Source organism: Stegostoma tigrinum, chromosome 47 (genome assembly GCF_030684315.1).
Source record: "Stegostoma tigrinum isolate sSteTig4 chromosome 47, sSteTig4.hap1, whole genome shotgun sequence".
In the NCBI taxonomy this organism is placed as follows: domain Eukaryota; kingdom Metazoa; phylum Chordata; class Chondrichthyes; order Orectolobiformes; family Stegostomatidae; genus Stegostoma; species Stegostoma tigrinum.
In genome coordinates, this window is record NC_081400.1 from 1,379,943 (window position 1) to 1,403,986 (window position 24,044).

Here is a 24,044-nt window from a genome sequence, read left to right on the forward strand (position 1 = left end):
GTGTCTTTATTAAATCTTTCTGCTGTCACTTCAAAAATACGCTCCAGTCTTGAAATCTCTTATCCTAGTGAAAAGACACATTATCTATACCCCTCATTACTTTACAAACCTTTATAAGATACCTCTAACGGTTCAGTGAACAAAGTCCCAACAATCTAGCATCTCCTCATAACTGAAATCCCCACCCTCAGTAACATCCTGGTAAATGTTTTCTGAACCCTCTCCAGCTTAATATTATCCTTCCTTTCACAGGGCGACCAGAGCGGGACACAGTGTCCCAGAAGAGGCCTCACCAATGTCACATACAATCTCAATACAATGTCCCAGGTCCAGTACTCAAAAGGTCTGAGCAATGAGGGCAAGTGTGCTAAATGCTTCCTTAACCACCTTATCTGTTTGCATTGCGACCTTCAAAGAATTATAGGTTATTGAATCCCTACAGTGTGAAAATAGGCCCTTCGGCCCACAAGTCAACACGGACCCTCGGAGCTTCCCATCAGACGCATCCGCCTATAACCACCTTGTATTTGTTTGTTTTACCAAAATGTAACACCTCACATTTGTCCAAATTAAACTCCAATTACCACTCTTCAGCCCATTGACCCAACTGATCAAGATCCCTTTGTAATCTTAGAGAACCTTTTCACTGTCCACTAAACCATCAATCTTGGTGTCATCCGTAAACTTACTAACTACACCTCATATATTCTATATTCTCATCTAAATCATTTATATAAATGACAAACAAATGTTTGTTGCTTCCATCAGAATCTGTTTGTGGGGTATGAGATTTCCAATGTGTTCAGCCACTGCATTGCAAAGTTTACTGGCTGAGTTGATGCTAATGCTGCATCTTGATACTTTTAATTTTTCAGATTCTTTGAAGACTCTTTAGCTCAAAATGTGCGCTACTGACAATAGTGAACATGAAGGTACAGAGTGCGGGAATGTGGGGATGATGCTTTGCAAACAGCATTCTGCTCTAACCTTCCATTTATTATCTCTTGTTTGCACAGCAAGTCAGTCTGCTGCCTGGGAAGCACATATACCTGAGCCACTTGCCTTGTCCTCCTGGTCTCAGTCAGTGCTGCACGTCCTCCTCGAGGGTGAACGTGGTATTTGGTAGTAATAATGTTCTAATGTCCTTTAGGGAAGGAAACTGCCATTCTCACCTAGTCTGGCCTAAATGTGACTCCAGACCCACAGCAATGGTGATTAACTTTTAACTACCCTCTGGGCAATTAGGGATGGGCAATAAATGCTGCCCGGCCAGCAATGCGCTCATCCCATGAATGAATAAAGAAAAAGAAATTATCAAATGAGTAAGCTAGATGGAGGCTGAACTGTCTCTGATGTAATTGCAACTGATTTTGACTCCCTATTCCCATAACAGCCTACATCCCCCAGCATTTCCATTCTCCCCATCAACTCCCCCACCCCTCCCCTCCCCACCTCCAAACCAAGATTCCCCCTCCATGGTTCTCTCCCCAGCAAGCCCTGTCCTCACTAGACCCCCTCCCGACTCTGGATCCTTCCAACCTGCCCATCAATAGGCTAGCATTGTAATTATACAAAAGGACAATCAGGCCTGTCCCAACACAGAGATGATAATTGTATCAAACTATGGGAGCAACAGTAGAGAGCAATGAGACACATTGTCAGAAAGCTGGACCAGGCTGGGGAGAGGAGGAAGCAGTGCAGTTCTTGTTGAGCGTTGGGCATGTGGCAGGGTGCATTCGAGGCCCGGGGTTAGCAACCCACCGATTCAGTCAGTGAATGGTCTGAAAGCCAACAGAGGTGGGTCTTCCACCATCACAATGAATCCATAAATTAGTTTAAGATCTGCTTCGGATTTCGTGACGATCTGGAACTTCCTTAAAATCTGCCAGGGGTGGGAAAGGGAGGGAAACAGGAAAGAGAGTGGAAGATGGGTTAGATAGTGACTTAATGGTGAAAGTAAATTCTGATTGTGGCTGAGGAGTGGAAGGAAAGGGGGAGGATGGAGGCTCAAACTGATCTGTGGTGACAAGGATGATCCCACGCGGTGAGCTGGGAGGGTCCCATCTGTGCACCCCACCAACACTCGACGAAAAATCAAACCCCAGGTGAGGGTGAGCAACTTGAAGCATGAGGGTCACCACCAGAAAGATCCAAGGAGAGGGCTGGTGGTGGTGGAGGAGCCAGACACTGTCCCATCAGCTGGAATTTGGGGATGACAGAAATAGAGACAGTACCACACTGGGCAGCAGACTGAATGTCGTTTAGATTTGGGACAATCCGTGCCCCACCGGCAGGACAAAAATTAAAGCCTCCACGTGATTGAAGTCAGGGTAACCCACACCAGCCTGGTTTAACTCAGGAGATAGAGTGAGATGTGTCTACCCACTGAGCCCTATGTCCAGTTCCTGCCTGGTACTCACGTGGATCAGAAAGATTCCAATTTCCGCCTCTGCAATCCTGCGTCCGATGCATTGCCTCATGCCAAAACCAAAGTTCACAGCCTGGAAATAGTTTCTGTCACTGGTTAGCCACCTGCCTGGGTTATACCTCTCAGGCTCTGGAAAAATCTCAGGACTCCTGCCCATGGTGTAAAGTCCTGCCATTACCATGGTCTGTGCAGAGAAGGAGAAAGAGAGAGAGAGATCCTGTAAATTACGAGATCCAATTAGATCAGGTGGAAATCACATCGTGGAAACTGGACCACACAGGAAGAGATACATCTCAGTAACAACTTTCACGTCCCCAGCACCATCCCAAAGTACATACTTTACAGTCAGCGACGTATTAAGCTGAACACACTCACAAACTCTGAATGTATGAAACACAGCACAATGTACATGTACAGGAACTTCCCACAAACAATGCAAAGCTATCCAGATGCTTTCATTTAAACACTTCACAGGATACAAACTGACACAGAAAACTTGGAAGAACTCACTGGCTCTTCTTAGATGCAGTGACCTGGGCACTCTCTGTATACATGGGAGGATCCAAAATACCATTGTTACCCCTGACAGTGCCCACTCCCTCAGCACTGACCCTCCGACTGTGCCCACTCCCTCAGCACTGACCCTCCGACTGTGCCCGCTCCCTCAGCGCTGACCCTCTGACAGTGCCCACTCCCTCAGCACTGACCCTCTGACAGTGCCCGCTCCCTCAGCGCTGACCCTCCGACTGTGCCCACTCCCTCAGCACTGACCCCCTGACAGTGCCCACTCCCTCAGCACTGACCCTCCGACTGTGCCCGCTCCCTCAGCGCTGACCCTCCGACTGTGCCCGCTCCCTCAGCACTGACCCTCCGACAGTGCCCGCTCCCTCAGTGCTGACCCTCCGACAGAGCCTGCTCCCTCAGCACTGACCCTCTGACAGAGCCTGCTCCTTCAGCACTGACCTTCCGACAGTGCGGCGCTCCCTCAACACTGACCCTCTGACAGTGCGGCGCTCCCTCAGCACTGACCCTCTGACAGTGCCCGCTCCCTCAGCACTGACCCTCCGACTGTGCCTGCTCCCTCAGCACTGACCCTCCGACAGAGCCTGCTCCCTCAGCACTGACCCTCCGACAGTGCGGCGCTCCCTCAGCACTGACCCTCTGACAGTCCCCGCTCCCTCAGCACTGACCCTCTGACAGAGCCTGCTCCCTCAGCACTGACCCTCCGACAGTGCGGCGCTCCCTCAGCACTGACCCTCCGACAGAGCCTGCTCCCTCAGCTCTGACCCTCCGACATTGCCTGCTCCCTCAGCACTGACTCTCCGACAGAGCCCGCTCCCTCAGCACTGACCCTCCGACAGTGCGGCGCTCCCTCAGCACTGACCCTCTGACAGTCCCCGCTCCCTCAGCACTGACCCTCCGACAGAGCCTGCTCCTTCAGCACTGACCTTCCGACAGTGCGGCGCTCCCTCAGCACTGACCCTCTGACAGTGCCCGCTCCCTCAGCACTGACCCTCTGACAGAGCCTGCTCCTTCAGCACTGACCCTCCGACAGAGCCTGCTCCTTCAGCACTGACCTTCCGACAGTGCGGCGCTCCCTCAGTGCTGACCCTCTGACAGTGCAGCGCTCCCTTGGCACTGACCCTCCAACAGTGCCCACTCCCTCAGCACTGACCCTCCGACAGAGTGGCTCTCCCTCAGCACTGACCCTCCGACAGTGTGGCGCTCCCTCAGCACTGACCCTCTGACAGTGCCCGCTCCCTCAGCACTGACCCTCCAACAGTGCGGCGCTCCCTCAGCACTGACCCTCCGACAGAGTGGCTCTCCCTCAGCACTGACCCTCCGACAGTGTGGCGCTCCCTCAGCACTGACCCTCTGACATTGCGGCGCTCCCTCAGCACTGACCCTCTGACATTGCGGCGTTCCGTCAGCACTGACCCTCCGATAGTGCGGCGTTCCCTCAGCACTGACCCTCCGACAGTGTGGCGCTCCCTCAGCACTGACCCTCTGACATTGCGGCGCTCCCTCAGCACTGACCCTCTGACATTGCGGCGTTCCGTCAGCACTGACCCTCCGATAGTGCGGCGTTCCGTCAGCACTGACCCTCTGACAGTGCGAGGCTCCCTCAGCACTGACCCTCTGACAGTGCGAGGCTCCCTCAGCACTGACCCTCTGACATTGCGGCGTTCCGTCAGCACTGACCCTCTGACAGTGCGAGGCTCCCTCAGCACTGACCCTCCGATAGTGCGGCGCTCCCTCAGCACTGACCCTCCGACTGTGCCTGCTCCCTCAGCGCTGACCCTCCGACTGTGCCCGCTCCCTCAGCGCTGACCCTCCGACTGTGCCCGCTCCCTCAGCACTGACCCTCCGACATTGCCCACTCCCTCAGCACTGACCCTCTGACAGAGCCTGCTCCCTCAGCACTGACCCTCCGACAGAGCCTGCTCCCTCAGCACTGACCCTCCGACAGTGCGGCGCTCCCTCAGCACTGACCCTCCGACAGAGCCTGCTCCCTCAGCTCTGACCCTCCGACATTGCCTGCTCCCTCAGCACTGACTCTCCGACATTGCCCACTCCCTCAGCACTGACCCTCTGACAGTCCCCGCTCCCTCAGCACTGACCCTCCGACAGAGCCTGCTCCCTCAGCACTGACCCTCCGACAGTGCGGCGCTCCCTCAGCACTGACCCTCCGACAGAGCCTGCTCCCTCAGCTCTGACCCTCCGACATTGCCTGCTCCCTCAGCACTGACTCTCCGACAGAGCCCGCTCCCTCAGCACTGACCCTCCGACAGTGCGGCGCTCCCTCAGCACTGACCCTCTGACAGTCCCCGCTCCCTCAGCACTGACCCTCCGACAGAGCCTGCTCCTTCAGCACTGACCTTCCGACAGTGCGGCGCTCCCTCAGCACTGACCCTCTGACAGTGCCCGCTCCCTCAGCACTGACCCTCTGACAGAGCCTGCTCCTTCAGCACTGACCCTCCGACAGAGCCTGCTCCTTCAGCACTGACCTTCCGACAGTGCGGCGCTCCCTCAGTGCTGACCCTCTGACAGTGCAGCGCTCCCTTGGCACTGACCCTCCAACAGTGCCCACTCCCTCAGCACTGACCCTCCGACAGAGTGGCTCTCCCTCAGCACTGACCCTCCGACAGTGTGGCGCTCCCTCAGCACTGACCCTCTGACAGTGCCCGCTCCCTCAGCACTGACCCTCCAACAGTGCGGCGCTCCCTCAGCACTGACCCTCCGACAGAGTGGCTCTCCCTCAGCACTGACCCTCTGACAGTGTGGCGCTCCCTCAGTACTGACCCTCTGACATTGCGGCGTTCCGTCAGCACTGACCCTCTGACAGTGCGAGGCTCCCTCAGCACTGACCCTCCGATAGTGCGGCGCTCCCTCAGCACGGACCCTCCGACAGTGCGGCACTCCCTCAGCACTGACCCTCCGACAGTGCCCACTCCCTCAGCACTGACCGTCTGATAGTGCCCACTCCCTCAGCACTGACCCTCTGACAGTGCGTCGCTCCCTCAGCACTGACCCTCCGACAGTGCCCACTCCCTCAGCACTGACCCTCCGACAGTGCGGCGCTCCCTCAGCACTGACCCTCCAACAGTGCCCACTCCCTCAGCACTGACCCTCCGACAGTGCGGCGCTCCCTCAGCACTGACCCTCTGACAGTGCCCGCTCCCTCAGCGCTGACCCTCTGACAGTGCGGCGCTCCCTCAGCACTGACCCACTGACATTGCGGCGCTCCCTCAGCACTGACCCTCTGACAGTGCGAGGCTCCCTCAGCACTGACCCTCCGACGGTGTGGCGCTCCCTCAGCACTGACCCTCCGACAGTGCCCACTCCCTCAGCACTGACCCTCCGACAGTGCCCGCTCCCTCAGCGCTGACCCTCTGACAGTGCGGCGCTCCCTCAGCACTGACCCACTGACAGTGTGGCGCTCCCTCAGCACTGACCCTCCGACAGTGCGGCGCTCCCTCAGCACTGACCCTCTGACAGTCCCCGCTCCCTCAGCACTGACCCTCTGACAGAGCCTGCTCCCTCAGCACTGACCCTCCGACAGTGCGGCGCTCCCTCAGCACTGACCCTCCGACATTGCCTGCTCCCTCAGCACTGACTCTCCGACAGAGCCCGCTCCCTCAGCACTGACCCTCCGACAGTGCGGCGCTCCCTCAGCACTGACCCTCCGACACTGCCCGCTCCCTCAGCACTGACCCTCCGACAGAGCCTGCTCCTTCAGCACTGACCTTCCGACAGTGCTCGCTCCCTCAGCACTGACCCTCTGACAGTCCCCGCTCCCTCAGCACTGACCCTCCGACAGAGCCTGCTCCTTCAGCACTGACCCTCCGACAGTGCGGCGCTCCCTCAGTGCTGACCCTCTGACAGTGCGGCGCTCCCTCAGCACTGACCCTCCGACAGTGCGGCGCTCCCTCAGTGCTGACCCTCTGACAGTGCGGCGGTCCCTTGGCACTGACCCTCAAACAGTGCCCACTCCCTCAGCACTGACCCTCCCACAGTATCCGTTCCTTAAGCACTGACCCTCCAACAGTGCGGCTCTCCCTCAGCACTGACCCTCCGACAGTGTGGCGCTCCCTCAGCACTGACCCTCTGACATTGCGGCGTTCCGTCAGCACTGACCCTCTGACAGTGCGAGGCTCCCTCAGCACTGACCCTCTGACATTGCGGCGTTCCGTCAGCACTGACCCTCTGACAGTGCGAGGCTCCCTCAGCACTGACCCTCCGATAGTGCGGCGCTCCCTCAGCACGGACCCTCCGACAGTGCGGCACTCCCTCAGTACTGACCGTCTGATAGTGCCCACTCCCTCAGCACTGACCGTCTGATAGTGCCCACTCCCTCAGCACTGACCCTCTGACAGTGCGTCGCTCCCTCAGCACTGACCCTCCGACAGTGCCCGCTCCCTCAGCGCTGACCCTCTGACAGTGCGGCGCTCCCTCAGCTCTGACCCACTGACAGTGCGGCACTCCCTCAGCACTGACTCTCCGACATTGCGGTGTTCCCTTGGCACTGACCCTCCGACAGAGCCCGCTCCCTCAGCACTGACCCTCCGACAGTGCGGCGCTCCCTCAGCACTGACCCTCCGACAGTGCCCGCTCCCTCAGCACTGACCCTCCGACAGTGCGGCGCTCCCTCAGCACTGACCCTCCGACATTGCCTGCTCCCTCAGCACTGACTCTCCGACAGAGCCCGCTCCCTCAGCACTGACCCTCCGACAGTGCGGCGCTCCCTCAGCACTGACCCTCCGACAGTGCCCGCTCCCTCAGCACTGACCCTCCGACAGAGCCTGCTCCTTCAGCACTGACCTTCCGACAGTGCTCGCTCCCTCAGCACTGACCCTCTGACAGTCCCCGCTCCCTCAGCACTGACCCTCCGACAGAGCCTGCTCCTTCAGCACTGACTCTCCGACAGTGCGGCGCTCCCTCAGTGCTGACCCTCCGACAGTGCGGCGCTCCCTCAGTGCTGACCCTCTGACAGTGCGGCGCTCCCTTGGCACTGACCCTCAAACAGTGCCCACTCCCTCAGCACTGACCCTCCCACAGTATCCGTTCCTTAAGCACTGACCCTCCAACAGTGCGGCTCTCCCTCAGCACTGACCCTCCGACAGTGTGGCGCTCCCTCAGCACTGACCCTCTGACATTGCGGCGTTCCGTCAGCACTGACCCTCTGACAGTGCGAGGCTCCCTCAGCACTGACCCTCCGATAGTGCGGCGCTCCCTCAGCACGGACCCTCCGACAGTGCGGCACTCCCTCAGCACTGACCGTCTGATAGTGCCCACTCCCTCAGCACTGACCCTCTGACAGTGCGTCGCTCCCTCAGCACTGACCCTCCGACAGTGCCCGCTCCCTCAGCACTGACCCTCTGACAGTGCCCGCTCCCTCAGCGCTGACCCTCTGACAGTGCGGCGCTCCCTCAGCTCTGACCCACTGACAGTGCGGCACTCCCTCAGCACTGACTCTCCGACATTGCGGTGTTCCCTTGGCACTGACCCTCCGACAGAGCCCGCTCCCTCAGCACTGACCCTCCGACAGTGCGGCGCTCCCTCAGCACTGACCCTCCGACAGTGCAGCGCTCCCTCAGCACTGACCCTCCGACAGTGCCCGCTCCCTCAGCGCTGACCCTCTGACAGTGCGGCGCTCCCTCAGCTCTGACCCACTGACAGTGCGGCACTCCCTCAGCACTGACTCTCCGACATTGCGGTGTTCCCTTGGCACTGACCCTCCGACAGAGCCCGCTCCCTCAGCACTGACCCTCCGACAGTGTGGCGCTCCCTCAGCACTGACCCTCTGACATTGCGGCGCTCCCTCAGCACTGACCCTCTGACAGTGCGAGGCTCCCTCAGCACTGACCCTCCGACGGTGTGGCGCTCCCTCAGCACTGACCCTCTGACAGTCCCCGCTCCCTCAGCACTGACCCTCCGACAGTCCCCGCTCCCTCAGCACTGACCCTCCGACAGTGTGGCGCTCCCTCAGCACTGACCCTCTGACATTGCGGCGCTCCCTCAGCACTGACCCTCTGACAGTGCGAGGCTCCCTCAGCACTGACCCTCCGACGGTGTGGCGCTCCCTCAGCACTGACCCTCCGACAGTGCCCACTCCTTCAGCAGTGACCCTCCGACAGTGTGGCGCTCCCTCAGCACTGACCCTCCGACAGTGCCCGCTCCCTCAGCGCTGACCCTCTGACAGTGCGGCGCTCCCTCAGCACTGACCCACTGACAGTGTGGCGCTCCCTCAGCACTGACCCTCCGACAGTGCCCGCTCCCTCAGCGCTGACCCTCTGACAGTGCGGCGCTCCCTCAGCACTGACCCACTGACAGTGCGGCACTCCCTCAGCGCTGACCCTCCGACATTGCGGTGTTCCCTTGGCACTGACCCTCCGACAGAGCCCGCTCCCTCAGCACTGACCCTCCGACAGTGCGGCGCTCCCTCAGCACTGACCCTCCGACAGTGTGGCGCTCCCTCAGCACTGACCCTCTGACATTGCGGCGCTCCCTTGGCACTGACCCTCCGACAGTACCTGCTCCCGTAGCACTGGTTGAGTTCCCAGTGTGGATGCTGGTTACTGGAGAGTGTGTGGGTTGCAGTGTCATGGAATCCCTACAGTGCAGAAAGTAGCCAGTCAATCCATCACATTTGCACCCACCTTCTGCAAAGCATTCTACCCAGACCCACAACACCACCCCATCCCCGTAACTCCTCATGGGGCTTTTACCACGGCCAGTCCACCGAACCTGCACACCTTTGGACTGTGGAAGGAAACTGGAGCACCCGAAGGAAATCCACGCAGATACGGGGAGAATGTGCAAACTCCACACAGACCGTAACCGAAGGGTGGAATTGAACCTGGATCCTTGGCACTGTCAGGCAGCAGTGCTAACCACTGAGCCACCGTGCCATGTTTCTGGGCCCGACAGCACTTACCCCAGCTGGAATGTGGTAATTCTGAATGACAATGTCCCGAACAGGATACCGTTGCAGAGTGAGACCTATTGGGTACAGCCTGGAAAGTGGAACATGAGCAGTTGGTGGGGTGAACACATCAGATGCATCAGCAATGATGCACAGCCTGAATAACAGGATAGACAGACACCGACCGAGGCAAATTTCACATGGTCTCGTTCACCGGCTCAGGCTACTTCGTCACAGCTTGCTTACTCTGTCAATAGTGGGCCTGGATTCACATACACACTTCCCAGCGGGGTTTACTGGACAGTGACCAGGAACAGGATCCCTGGCTGATTCCCCCCGCCTCTAATATAGGTGTCAGTGGGCAGTGACCAGGAACAGGATCCCTGGCTGATTCCCCCCCTGCCCTCTCTCTCTAATATAGGGGTGAGTGGGCAGTGACCAGGAACAGGATCCCTGGCTGATTCCCCCCGCCCTCTCTCTCTAATATAGAGGTGAGTTGGCAGTGACCAGGAACACGATCCCTGGCTGATTCCCCCCGCCCTCTCTCTCTAATATAGGGGTGAGTGGGCAGTGACCAGGAACAGGATCCCTGGCTGATTCCCCCCGCCCTCTCTCTCTAATATAGGGGTGAGTGGGCAGTGACCAGGAACAGGATCTCTGGCTGATTCCCCCCGCCCTCTCTCTCTAATATAGGGGTGAGTGGGCAGTGACCAGGAACAGGATCCCTGGCTGATTCCCCCCCCGCCCTCTCTCTCTAATATAGGGGTGAGTGGGCAGTGACCAGGAACAGGATCCCTGGCTGATTCCCCCCCCGCCTTCTCTCTCTAATATAGGGGTGAGTGGGCAGTGACCAGGAACAGGATCCCTGGCTGATTCCCCCCCCGCCTTCTCTCTCTAATATAGGGGTGAGTGGGCAGTGACCAGGAACAGGATCCCTGGCTGATTCCCCCCCCCGCCCTCTCTAATATAGGGATCACTGGTTACTGAATACCTTACCGTAAGGTTTCCTTGATTGCAGCCCGGAGCAGTGGAACAGAGCTCATTAATTTACACACATCACCCTGCGCCTCACGGTAAGCTGCAGTCGCCTCGTCACGGAGGGCAGTTTGAATTGACGGATTACGAGCCAGCTCGAACAGTGTAAAAAGGAGAGTGTGTGCTGTCTGTGCAAATGAAGAGAGCTTCAGTCTCAACATCCCCACGACTCGGACTGTCCCCTTTCACACTCAAACACTCACCACCTCCTCCCCAACCATGCCCACACATCCGCCCATCCCAGATCCTGTTCCTGTATACTCTCACCCAGACACTCCCACCCACACTCACCCAGACACTCCCACCCACCCTCACCCAGACACTCCCACCCACTCTCACCCAGACACTCCCACCCACCCTCACCCAGACACTCCCACCCACTCTCACCCAGACACTCCCAACCACCCTCACCCAGACACTCCCACCCACCCTCACCCAGACACTCCCACCCACCCTCACCCAGACACTCCCACCCACTCTCACCCAGACACTCCCACCCACCCTCACCCAGACACTCCCACCCACTCTCACCCAGACACTCCCACCCACCCTCACCCAGACACTCCCACCCACCCTCAGCCAGACACTCTCACCCAGACACTCCCACCAACTCTCACCCAGACACTCCCACCCACCCTCACCCAGACACTCCCACCCACTCTCACCCAGACACTCCCACCCACTCTCACCCAGACACTCCCAACCACCCTCACCCAGACACTCCCACCCACTCTCACCCAGACACTCCCACCCACTCTCACCCAGACTCTCCCACCCACTCTCACCCAGACACTCCCACCCACCCTCACCCAGACACTCCCACCCACTCTCACCCAGACACTCCCACCCAGACACTCCCTCTCACCATCACCCAGACACTCCCTCCCACCCTCACCAGGACACTCCCTCTCACCCTCACCCAGACACTTCCTCCCACCCTCACCCAGACAATCTCCCCCACCCTCACCCAACATCCCCCACCCTCACCCAACATCCCCCACCCTCGCCGAGACACTCCCACCCACTCACACCCAGAGACTCCCTCCCACCCTCACCAAGACACTCCCTCCCACCCTCACCCAGACACTCCCTCCCACTCTCACCCAGACACTCCCACCCAACCTCACCCAGACACTCCCTCCCACACTCACCCAGACACTCCCTCCCACTCTCACCCAGACACTCCCTCCCCACCCTCACCCAGACAATCTCACCCACCCTCACCCAGACACTCCCTCCGACCCTCACCCAGACCCTCCCTCCGACCCTCACCCAGACACTCCCTCCCACCCTCACCCAGACATTCCCACCCACCCTCACCCAGACACTCCCTCCGACCCTCACCCAGACACTCCCTCCGACCCTCACCCGACACTCCCTCCCACCCTCACCCAGACACTCCCACCCACCCTCACCCAGACACTCCCTCCGACCCTCACCCAGACACTCCTTCCCACCCTCACCCAGACACTCCCTCCCACCCTCACCCAGACAATCTCCCCCACTCACACCAAGACACTCCCACCCACCCTCACCCAGACACTCCCTCCCACCCTCACCCAGACAATCTCCCCCACTCACACCCAGACACTCCCTCCGACCCTCACCCAGACACTCCCTCCCACCCTCACCCAGACACTCCCTCCCACACTCACCCAGACACTCCCTCCCACCCTCACCCAGACAATCTCCCCCACTCACACCCAGACACTCCCTCCCACCCTCACCCAGACACTCCCTCTGACCCTCACCCACTCTCCCTCACCCTCACCCAGACAATCTCCCCCACCCTCAGCCAGACACTCCCACCCACTCTCACCCAGACACTCCCTCACCCAGACATTCCCTCACCCCCTCACCCAGACAATCTCCCCCACCCTCACCCAGACACTCCCTCACACCCTCACCCAGACAATCTCCCCCACCCTCTCCCAGACACTCCTTCCCCACCATCACCCAGACAATCTCCCCCACTCTCACCCAGACACTCCCTCCCACCCTTGCCCTGACAATCTCTCCCCACCCTTGCCCTGACAATCTCTCCCCACCCTCGCCCAGACAATCTCCCCCACCCTCACCCAGACAATCTTCCCCACCCTCACCCAGACACTCCCTCCCCACCCTCACCGGGACAATCTCACCCAGCCTCTCCACCCCACTGTCACTCAGACACTACACTCCCATCCCTCCCAGACAATCTAATCTCCACTACTGTCCACCCTCACCCAGACAATCCCCCTGCCCACACATCCCCTACTGCCCTGTATTGTCCCCACTGCCCAATATGCTCCCGGTGCCTGTGTCTCTCTGGGACGGAGCTCCGTGCTGAGATACTCACGGTTTCCACACTTCCAACCATCAGCTCCACAGAGTTGGCCTTGATGATGTCAATTGGAAGCTTGGCCTGATCTATCAGCTCTGGGATAATTCCCAAGTACTTCCTCTCTCCTTCTGGAACGTTCTGCAGCTTGTGCAAAAGCTGCCCAAAGCATTGGTCAGCTGGAGATGAACAGAGAGTGGGGAGTAATGTGAGGTGCTTCATTTTGGGAAAGGCAAACCAGGGCAGGATGTACACACTAATGGCTAGGTCCTGGGGAGTGTTGCTGGACAAAGAGACCTTGGAGGCAGGTTCATAGTTCCTTGAAAGTGGAGTCACAGGCAGATAGGATAGTGACGAAGGCATTTGATATGCTTGCCTTTCCTGGTCAGTGCATTGAGTGTAAGAGTTGGGAGGTCATGTTACAGCTGTACAGGACATTGGTTATTAGCTGTTTTTAGAATCCTGCATACAATTCTGGCTCCCTGATATAGAAAATATGTGCAACTTGAAAGGGTTCAGAAAAGATTTACAAGGATGTTGCCGGGTTTGGAGGGTTTGAGCTATGGGGAGATCCTGAATTGGCTGGGGCTATTTTCCCTGGAGAATCAGAGGCTGAGGGGGTGACGTAATAGACGTTTATAAACTCATGAGGGGCATAGAAAGGGTGAATAGATAAGGTCTTTTCCCCAGGGTAGTGGAGTCCAAAACCAGGGGTGTAAGTTTAAGGTGAGAGGGGAAATATTTTAAAGGGACCTGAGGGGTAACTTTTTCACACAGAGGGCGGTGCGTGTATGGAATGAGCTGCCAGAGGAAGTGGTGGGTGCTGGTACAGTTACTACATTTAAAAGACATCTGGATGGGTGTATGAATAGGAAGTGTTTAAAAGGATATTGCCAAATGCTGGCAAACAGGACTAGATTTATTCAGAATATCTGGTCAGCAGGGACAAGTTGCATTGAAGGGTCTGTTTCCATGCTGTACATCTCTATGACTGAAGGCAGAGAGAAACAGTGAACAGAACCCGGGCTCCCCTCTCCCTCTCTTTTACAAATTCCTTTACAGGACGTGGGCATTGCTAGCCAAGCTGGCATTTGTTGCCCATCCCCAATTGCCCTCAAACTGAGTGCCTTGCTCAGCCGTTCCATATCGTTGTGGTGCCTGGAGTCACACGCAGGCGCAGACCAGATGAGGACAGCAGATTTCCCTCCCCTGTAGGGCATCCTGACATTGGGAGCTTAGTGGTTCATGAGAGATGTCCATCTCTCAGGAAACAATCACCCATAATAACAAGAGCCCCAGCAGTAAGCTTATTGGCCGTGGAGTGCATCGCAGTCCAGCCCCAGCCTGTGGAATTGCTCATCTCCTGCACCAGTACTGGTCAGTGGTCTCCCCCTGACTGCCCACTCCTGTGGAGACAGGTACATTGAACAGGCATTCCGGGAGATAATGGGAACTGCAGATGCTGGAGAATTCCAAGATAATAAAGTGTGGAGCTGGATGAACACAGCAGGCCGAGCAGCATCTCAGGAGCACAATCCTCTGATGAAGGGTGTAGGCCCGAAACGTCAGCTTTTGTGCTCCTGAGATGCTGCTTGGCCTGCTGTGTTCATCCAGCCTCACATTTTATTATCTAGGCATTCCGGGAGCTTCAGTTTGTGGCACCCACCGTGTTCAAACAGAAAATCCCACGCTGCCACGTGATCTCTCCAGGGTTTCACATTCAGCCATTTGGCCAGCTCCAGGGGGATGTACAGCAACGGGATAGTCGTCTGTAACATCTCTTCAACAGCTTGGATAAATCTGTCAGAACTGGAATCCACTTTCTCTGCAAATAAACCCAGTCTGTCTCCATACAGCAGGTGAAAACTGGCTGGGAACAGAGACACTTCGATATTAACCAGGTAAAGGGTACAGTCTCGATATAAACAGGAATCACCACCAAACACATCTTCCCCTCTCTTCCAATGCCCACATTTCATAGGGATTGTTCTCTCTGGGATATCCAAGTGCATTCATTGACCACCAACACCATCCCTCCTTCCCACGGCACCTTCCCATGTAACCACAGAAGGTGCAACATTGGCCCCTTTGCCTCCTCACCGTCCATGGGCCTAAACAGTCTCTCCAGGATTTCACCTGTACCTCCTCCAGTCGTGTGCTGTTTTCACTGTACCTAACGTGGCCTACTCTACACAGGAGAACCACACACAGAGTGAGAACACCTATGGTGTATTCACAAGTGGGACCCTGACCTTCCTGCAGCCGGTCGCTTTAACGCAGCATCCTGCTCACGTACCCACGTGTCTGTCCTCGGCATGCTGCAGTGCTCCAGTGAATCACAGTGCAAACTGGAGGAACAACAGCTCATCTTCACTCTCAGCACTTTACAGCCTTCTGAACTTATTACTAAGTTCATCATCTTTAAATGGTGAACCAACTCCCCTTCGTTTCTTTCGGCCTTACGTGTGACATTCTCTGTCACCAGGCCCTCTCTCCCCCTGCCACACCCCCAGGGGTACTATCTATTCTTTCAGGTCCGGCAGTTAGACACACCATTGCTCTGCCATTCTCGTATTTCCAATCACTTAATCTGAACCATTGACATCTTTTCTCCTGCCCACCACCCACCTACAGCATAAATGCTATCCCCGCCACACTTCTCCTCAGCCCTGACAAAGAGTCATCTAGACTCAAAACATTACCTTACTTTCTCTCCATAAGTACTGCTGGACCCAATGTGATCTCCAGCACTTATTGTGTTCAGTGTTGATATCAACATGGCTATTGTGCGAGAGAGTGTTCGATATAACCCCAGTAACTAGGGGGGGGTTACAGAGTGTTCGATGTAACCCTGGTAACCGGTGGGGGGGGGGGGGTGGTGTTAGAGAGTGTTCGCTATAAGCTGGTTAAGGGGGTGCTGGGATGATTGCTATAACTGGGGTAAGGAACATGCGAACCAGTCAATCTTCTGGCACCTGAGTCTAGGCACATTCTCACTGTCTGCCCGGGGACTTACATTCGAGGGAAAGTCGAAACAGAATGGGCAGCATGTTAATCTCTGCGAGCCAACGACCAGCCTCCAGCTCCCGCTCCACAAAGTCTGTGAATTCCTGCGCCACCAGATCCACCAGGGGGCTGAATTTACTGACCGCCGACGGGCTGATCACCTCTTTGTTCAGAACCAGCCTCTCACTCCTCCACACCTCACCGTTCCTGCAATTCAAAACCATGGCACCAGTTCGTTCAATGACTCCCGAACTGTGATCAACATCCAGCCCACAGCAACAGGTGAGGAGATTCATCCAATGCCCAAGTGTTCACAAGTAAACCATCCCTCCACCCTAACCAGGTTCTCCCTTAGATCGAGTAGACTGGGACTATACTCAACGGAACGTAGAAGAATAAGGGAGGATCTTACAGAAACATATAAAATTGTGAAGGAAATAGATAAGATGGAGGCACGGTGGATGTGCTAGAACTGGGGGGAAATAGCCTCAAAATGAAGTGGAGCAGTTTCAAGACTGAGTTGAGGAGCTGGAGGAACACAGCAGGCCAGGCAGCTTCAGAGGAGCAGGAAAGTTGACGTTTTGGATCAGGACCTTTCCTGTTCTTCTGATGCTGTCTGGCCTGCTGTGTTCTTCCTGCTCCACACTGTGTTGTCTCAGATCCAGCATCTGCAGTTCTGACTGCTTCTGTAGAGTTGAGGAGGAACATCTCCACCCAAAGGGTTGCGAATCTGTGGAATTCCCTGCCCAGTGTAGCAGCTAATTCATTGAATGTTTTTAAGATAGATTTTGAACAATAAAGGAATTAAGGATTACGGTGACTGAGCAGATAAGTGAAGCTAAGTCCACAAAATGATCAGGGAGTGGTGGATCAGGCATGACATGCCAGGTGGCTTTACTCCTGCTCCTGTTCCTTACCTTCTCCTGGAGAGTGTGTCCACGGGTTAGCTGAAACTCAAACTAGGCCCGCACCTCTCCAGGACCAAGTGGGTCAGAATGAAAAACACTCTAATGTTTATATATTTCTAGCAAGCTTTCTCTCATAACTGTAACTCTGCTTCTTTTTAAATCTGTCTTTGCTGAATTAAATTCACTTCAATCTTCTGACCAGCACAAAGTTTCACAGAATTGAACTGTGTTTTCTTTCAACTGGATACTACCTTTCACTTCCTTCGTCAGCCATCAACAATACATCCTTCATCAGAGTCTTTGTTACTCTCTGGAACGTGCCTCTGGTGAGCATAATGAAATATTTCCTCTGGTGCGTGTGGTTGCATAATTTCTGACCAGTCTTCTGCTCATTTAAACTAGAGGGAAACGGAAAGGAAAGATGCCACCACACTGTCCACATCAAACACTTCCAGGACAGGGACAGCACTGTATTAGATAGGATCCCTAGAGTGTGAAAGCCAGTCATTTGGCCCATCAAGTACACACCAGCCCTCTGAAGAGCATCATACCTAGACATATCCCACTACCCTGTACCTGTAACCCTGCATTTCCCATGGCTAACCCACCTAGTCCACACATTTCAGGACACTATGAGGCAGCACACCTTTTGGACTGTGGGAGGAAACTGGAGCACCCGGAAGAAACCTATGCAGAGGGAGAATATGCAGACTTCACTCATACTGAGGCTCGAATTGAACCCGGGTTCCTGGTTCTGTGAGGCAGCAGTGCTAACCATTGATCCTGTCTGCGCTAATCTTCCAACACTGCAGCGGTCCCTCAGCACTGACCCTCCGACAGTGAGGTGCTCCCTCAGCACTGACCCTCCGACAGTGCCCGCTCCCTCAGCACTGACCCTCCGACAGTGCCCACTCCCTCAGCACTGACCCTCCGACAGTGCCCGCTCCCTCAGCACTGACCCTCCGAAAGAGCCTGCTCCCTCAGCACTGACCCTCCGACAGAGCCTGCTCCCTCAGCACTGACCCTCCAACAGTGCCCACTCCCTCAGCACTGACCCTCTGACAGTGCGGCGCTCCCTCAGCACTGACCCTCCGACAGTGCCCACTCCCTCAGCACTGACCCTCTGACAGTGCGGCACTCCCTCAGCACTGACCTTCCGACAGTGCGGCGCTCCCTCAGCACTGACCCTCCGACAGTGCCTGCTCTGTCAGCACTGACCCTCCGACAGTGCCCACTCCCTCAGCACTGACCCTCCGACAGTGCGGCGCTCCCTCAGCACTGACCCTCCGACAGTGCCTGCTCTGTCAGCACTGACCCTCCGACAGTGCCCACTCCCTCAGCACTGACCCTCCGACAGTGCGGCGCTCCCTCAGCGCTGACCCTCCGACAGCGCGGCGCTCCCTCAGCACTGACCCTCCGACAGTGCCCGCTCCCTCAGCACTGACCCTCCGACAGTACCCACTCCCTCAGCACTGACCCTCCGACAGTGCCCACTCCCTCAGCGCTGACCCTCTGACAGTGCCCACTCCCTCAGCACTGACCCTCCGACAGTGAGGCGCTCCCTCAGCACTGACCCTCCGACAGTGCCCACTCCCTCAGCGCTGACCCTCCGACAGTGCCCACTCCCTCAGCACTGACCCTCCGACAGTGAGGTGCTCCCTCAGCACTGACCCTCCGACAGCGCGGCGCTCCCTCAGCACTGACCCTCCGACAGCGTGGCGCTCCCTCAGCACTGACCCTTCGACAATGCGCACTCCCTCCGCACTGACCCTCTGACAGTGCAGCGCTCCCTCGGCACTGACCCTCCAACAGTGCCAGCTCCTTCAGCACTGACCCTCCAACAGTGCCCGCTCCCCCAGCACTGACCCTCCGGCAGTGTGGGGCTCCCTCAGCACCTAGCCTCCGGCAGTGTGGGGCTCCCTCAGCACCTAGCCTCCGACAGTGCCAGCTCCCTCAGCCCTGACCCACCGACAGAGCCCACTCCCTCAGCACTGACCCTCTGACAGTGCCCACTCCCTCAGCACTGACCCTTCGACAGTGTCTGCTCCCTCAGCACTGATCCTCCGACAGTGCCTGCTCCCTCAGCCCTGACCCTCCGACCTTGCCCGCTCCCTCAGCACTGACCCTGATACATTAGCTTGGTTTAAAACCCGATGTGCTTCTCATGTTCTACTTTGCTTGTCTAATGTTAAAACTCACTTTCCCAGGTGGGCACAGAATTGCCCAGCTGGACATTGAGGAACTGACCTCTCTGCAGGCCTGTGCCGTTCTCTTTTGATGTGAGCAACAGCAAACTGGACTGGACAATCTCAGGACAGGAGAGATCTCAGTAAATGGGGAGAGGGCTCTAACAGTCAAAGTGCCTCTGTGCAGGTTTTGAAAATACAATGTGGACTTCGGTTGGGGTCACATTAGCTCCCCCTGTGTAAATGCCAGGCTCCCAATTGATGGACCTCACTTCTTGTGAGTTGGAGTGAGAGCATGGGCAGGAAATATTTACAGACAGGATTGTCCCAAGGGGCAGGTTGCTCAGTAACACAGTTAAACAGTGACCACACATTACCCCTTCCCTTCCTCGCCCTACACTTACTTCAGGAAGATGCCACACTTGTGGTTACGATAGTCTCTGTGAGCAACCCAGGCATCCAGTAACATCCTATTTGGGGACATGCCTTCAGACTGGAAGAGCACAGCAATGTCGTCTGGCAGGAAAATGTTAACACTCTCCTTGTTTCCCAGTTTCTCCCTGGGTACAACAATGGTTAGCAATGGTCAGCAGCATCTGTCTCCCCAAATCACACATCCCCCCTCGCCAAACACCCGAGCGCTCTTGCAGAACCCAAGGCAAACCGAGGGAGGTGGCTGTCCCTTGCACCAGTCAATGCCAGGAAGAAATTCAACTGCAGGGGCAGCATGTGAGGCCGTATCTGTCCTGGCCCCACATTCAGGGATTTGTGTTTAATGACAGAGGGAGTTCTTCCCCAACCACACTGAGGCCAGACCCACCAGGAGGACTAACCCCACACACCATGTGCCCTGGTCACTGACTCTGTGAGACACGGAATCTGCAGAGATCAGTTCGTCTATTACACGGCAAGACAAGATTCACAATTCACTTCCATCATTTGCACTGAGTACAAATGTACGTGTGGGTGTAGAGATCCTCGAGACGGATCCTCCAGTATCCCTCCCTATCGCTGATACCTCCTCCAGACCCTACACCACTCCCTATCGCTGTCACCTCCTACACCCCTCACTATCGCTGTCACCTCCTACACCCCTCACTATCGCTGTCACCTTCTACACCCCTCACTATCGCTGTTACCTCCTACACCCCTCACTATCGCTGTCACCTCCTACACCCCTCACTATCGCTGTCACCTTCTACACCCCTCACTATCGCTGTCACCTCCTACACCCCTCACTATCGCTGTCACCTCCTACACCCCTCACTATCGCTGTCACCTCCTACACCCCTCACTATCGCTGTCACCTTCTACACCCCTCACTATCGCTGTTACCTCCTACACCCCTCACTATCGCTGTCACCTCCTACACCCCTCACTATCGCTGTCACCTCCTACACCACTCACTATCGCTGTCACCTCCTACACCCCTCACTATCGCTGTCACCTTCTACACCCCTCACTATCGCTGTCACCTCCTACACCCCTCACTATCGCTGTCACCTTCTACACCCCTCACTATCGCTGTCACCTCCTACACCCCTCACTATCGCTGTCACCTTCTACACCCCTCACTATCGCTGTCACCTCCTACACCCCTCACTATCGCTGTCACCTCCTACACCCCTCACTATCGCTGTCACCTTCCACACCCCTCACTATCGCTGTCACCTTCTACACCCCTCACTATCGCTGTCACCTCCTACACCCCTCACTATCGCTGTCACCTCCTACACCCCTCACTATCGCTGTCACCTCCTACACCCCTCACTATCGCTGTCACCTTCTACACCCCTCACTATCGCTGTCACCTCCTACACCCCTCACTATCGCTGTCACCTCCTACACCCCTCACTATCGCTGTTACCTCCTTCACCCCTCCCTATCACTGTTACCTCCTCCAGCCCCAGCAATCCTCTGTATATGTCACCTCTTCCAGCCCCCTACACTCCCTCCCTACCTCTGTCACCCCTTCCAGTCACCCTACCCCCTCCTGTCTCTGTCGCTCCCTATACCCCCTCCTTATCTCTGTCAACCCTCTAGCCACTTTACCCCCTCCCCCTCCCTATCACCTCCTCCAGCCACTATACACCCTTCCTATCACCTCCTCCAGCCACTATACACCCTCCCTATCACCACCTCCAGCCACTATACACCCTCCCTATCACCACCTCCAGCCACTATACACCCTCCCTATCACCACCTCCAGCCACTATACACCCTCCCTATCACCACCTCCAGCCACTATACACCCTCCCTATCACCACCTCCAGCCACTATACACCCTCCCTATCACCTCCTCCGGCCACTATACACCCTCCCTATCACCACCTCCAGCCACTATACACCCTCCCTATCACCTCCTCCGGCCACTATACACCTTCCCTATCACCTCCTCCGGCCACTATACACCCTCCCTATCACCACCTCCGGCCACTATACATCCTCCCTATCACCTCCTCCGGCCACTATACACCCTCCCTATCACCTCCTCCGGCCACTATACACCCTCCCTATCACCTCCTCCGGCCACTATACATCCTCCCTATCACCTCCTCCGGCCACTATACACCCTCCCTATCACCTCCTCCGGCCACTATACACCCTCCCTATCACCTCCTCCGGCCACTATACACCCCCCCTATCACCTCCTCCGGCCACTATACACCCTCCCTATCACCTCCTCCGGCCACTATACACCCTCCCTTTCACCTCCTCCGGCCACTATACACCCTCCCTATCACCTCCTCCGGCCACTATACACCCTCCCTATCACCTCCTCCGGCCACTATACCCCCCTCCCTATCACCTCCTCCAGCCACTATACACCCTCCCTATCACCTCCTCCAGCCACTATACCCCCCTCCCTATCACCTCCTCCAGCCACTATACACTCTCCCTATCACCTCCTCCAGCCACTATACCCCCCTCCCTATCACCTCCTCCAGCCACTATACCCCCTCCCTATCACCTCCTCCAGCCACTATACCCCCCTCCCTATCACCTCCTCCAGCCACTATACCCCCTCCCTATCACCTCCTCCAGCCACTATACCCCCTCCCTACCTCTGGACAAGGCACTGGACTCTGTCACTGCCCAGTGCCAGTGTATCTGAGGTAGTGGAGTGAGCAGAAAGTATTGACAGGGGTTCCAGCAGGGCATTTCTCTGTCTGTACCATACCCCCCCCCCTCCCCCGCCGCCGAACCCCCCCCCCACCTGTAGATGGGTCCCAGTCTGTTGAAGTTCTCCGTCATCACTCGGTGCCTGTTGAAGAAACCATCAGTCCTCCACAAGTGGTAAAGATTGAGCCATCCATGATCCCCTGCCAAGGGAATGGCCTCATACGGCTGTGCTCCCCCGTGCTCTCTAGAGTTAGGGGGGCGCCCAGCCGAGACGCTGCGGGACCAGCAACCGGAACATTGGCCATTTCCCTTGGGCAGAAGCATGCCGGGGGTGCCCCAGACCTTCTGACTCAACCTCCTCATTGGCATGGGCCCACCTTGGAGTGGCCAGAGGCTGAGAAAGGAGACTTATATAGCTGTGAGGGTGCCAAGCCCACAGAGAGAGCGAGCGGAGGTGGAGCTCTCACTTCCTGTAGATTTACAGTGAGACACAATGAGGGTGGTGGACTATGTTTGTGTGTGTGTTTAGGGGCCAAGGAAAGAGGCCGTGTTCTGAGTTGCAAGGCCACTGCCCCTCACCAAGAACATTGACAACATCATAAATTCTGGTTCATCGTCTTCAATGTGTCAGTGTTACACCAAGGTGTCAGACTGAGCCATGGTCACACAGATATGGTGGTGCCGGTATTGGCCTGGGATGGACAAGGTCAGAAATCACATGACACCAGGTTATAGCCCAACAGGTTTATTTGGAAACACAAGTTTTCAGAGTTTGCTCCTTAAGGTGTGAAAACTATGTACAATATTCTAGGTGTGGTCTCACCAAGGCCCTGTATAACTGCACGAACACATCCCAGCTCCTGTACTCGAACCCTCTCCCAGTGAAGGCCAATATACCATTCGCCTTCTTTACCACCTGCTGCATCTGCATGCTTACCTTCAGCGACTGGTGCACAAGGACACCCAGGTCCCACTGCACACTCCCCTCTCCCAATTTACAGCCATTCAGGCCACAATCTGCCTTATTCTTTTTGCTTCCAAAGTGAATAACCTCATGTTTATCCAATTTATGTTGCATCTGCCATTGATTTTCCCACTCGCCTAACGTGACGATATCATGCTGAAGGATCACAGCTCACCCTCCCACCCGACCTGGTATCTTCTGCCAACTTGGAGATGTTACATTCTGTTCAATCCAAATCATGAATATACATCGTGAATAGCTGGGGTCCCGGCACTGATCCCTGTGGCACTCACTATTCCTGCCAATTCGAAAAGGACCCATTAATTCCTATTCTTTGCTTCCTCTCTGCCGACCAGTTTCCTACCCGTCGCAGTACACTTCCCCCAATCCCATGCGCTTTAATCTCACACAGTAATCTCTTGTGCAGGATTCCGTCAAAAGCTTTCTGAAAATCCATTGACTGGCTCCCCTTGTCAACTCTACGAGTTCCCTCTCCATAGAATTCCAACAGATTTGTCAGGCATGATTTCACCTTGATAAATCCATGCCGACTCTGATCCTGATGTGGAGGTGCTGCTGTTGGGCAAAGTCAAAAATCACACGACTTGGAGACAGTAGGGACTGCAGATGCTGAAAGCTAGAGTCAGA

General features: G+C 56.3%; 1 protein-coding gene across 1 annotated transcript; it reads right to left on the reverse strand.

Annotated features, from left to right (window-relative positions):
• Window positions 1-1,490: 1,490 nt before the first annotated feature.
• Window positions 1,491-22,765, reverse strand: LOC125450646 (cytochrome P450 11B, mitochondrial-like). The gene is made up of 9 exons (XM_059642941.1): window positions 22,527-22,765; window positions 19,714-19,869; window positions 16,226-16,422; window positions 14,876-15,079; window positions 13,228-13,388; window positions 10,851-11,017; window positions 9,867-9,945; window positions 2,421-2,612; window positions 1,491-1,882 (listed from the first exon to the last, which is right to left on the reverse strand). Exons 1-9 carry the CDS (start codon window positions 22,754-22,756, stop codon window positions 1,766-1,768), a joined length of 1,503 nt encoding a protein of 500 aa, XP_059498924.1. The 5' UTR covers window positions 22,757-22,765; the 3' UTR covers window positions 1,491-1,765.
• Between the last annotated feature and the right edge of the window lie 1,279 nt (window positions 22,766-24,044).

Excerpts from the sequence above, each read along its gene's own strand:
- LOC125450646 (XM_059642941.1), bottom strand. The coding sequence starts at position 22,756 with ATGCTTCTGCCCAAGGGAAATGGCCAATGTTCCGGTTGCTGGTCCCGC. Across the intron at positions 15,080-16,225 it reads GTTTCGACTTTCCCTCGAAT|CCAGTTTTCACCTGCTGTAT; the intron begins GTAAGTCCCCGG and ends CTCTGTTCCCAG. Across the intron at positions 1,883-2,420 it reads TTGGAATCTTTCTGATCCAC|ATTTTAAGGAAGTTCCAGAT; the intron begins GTGAGTACCAGG and ends CACCCCTGGCAG.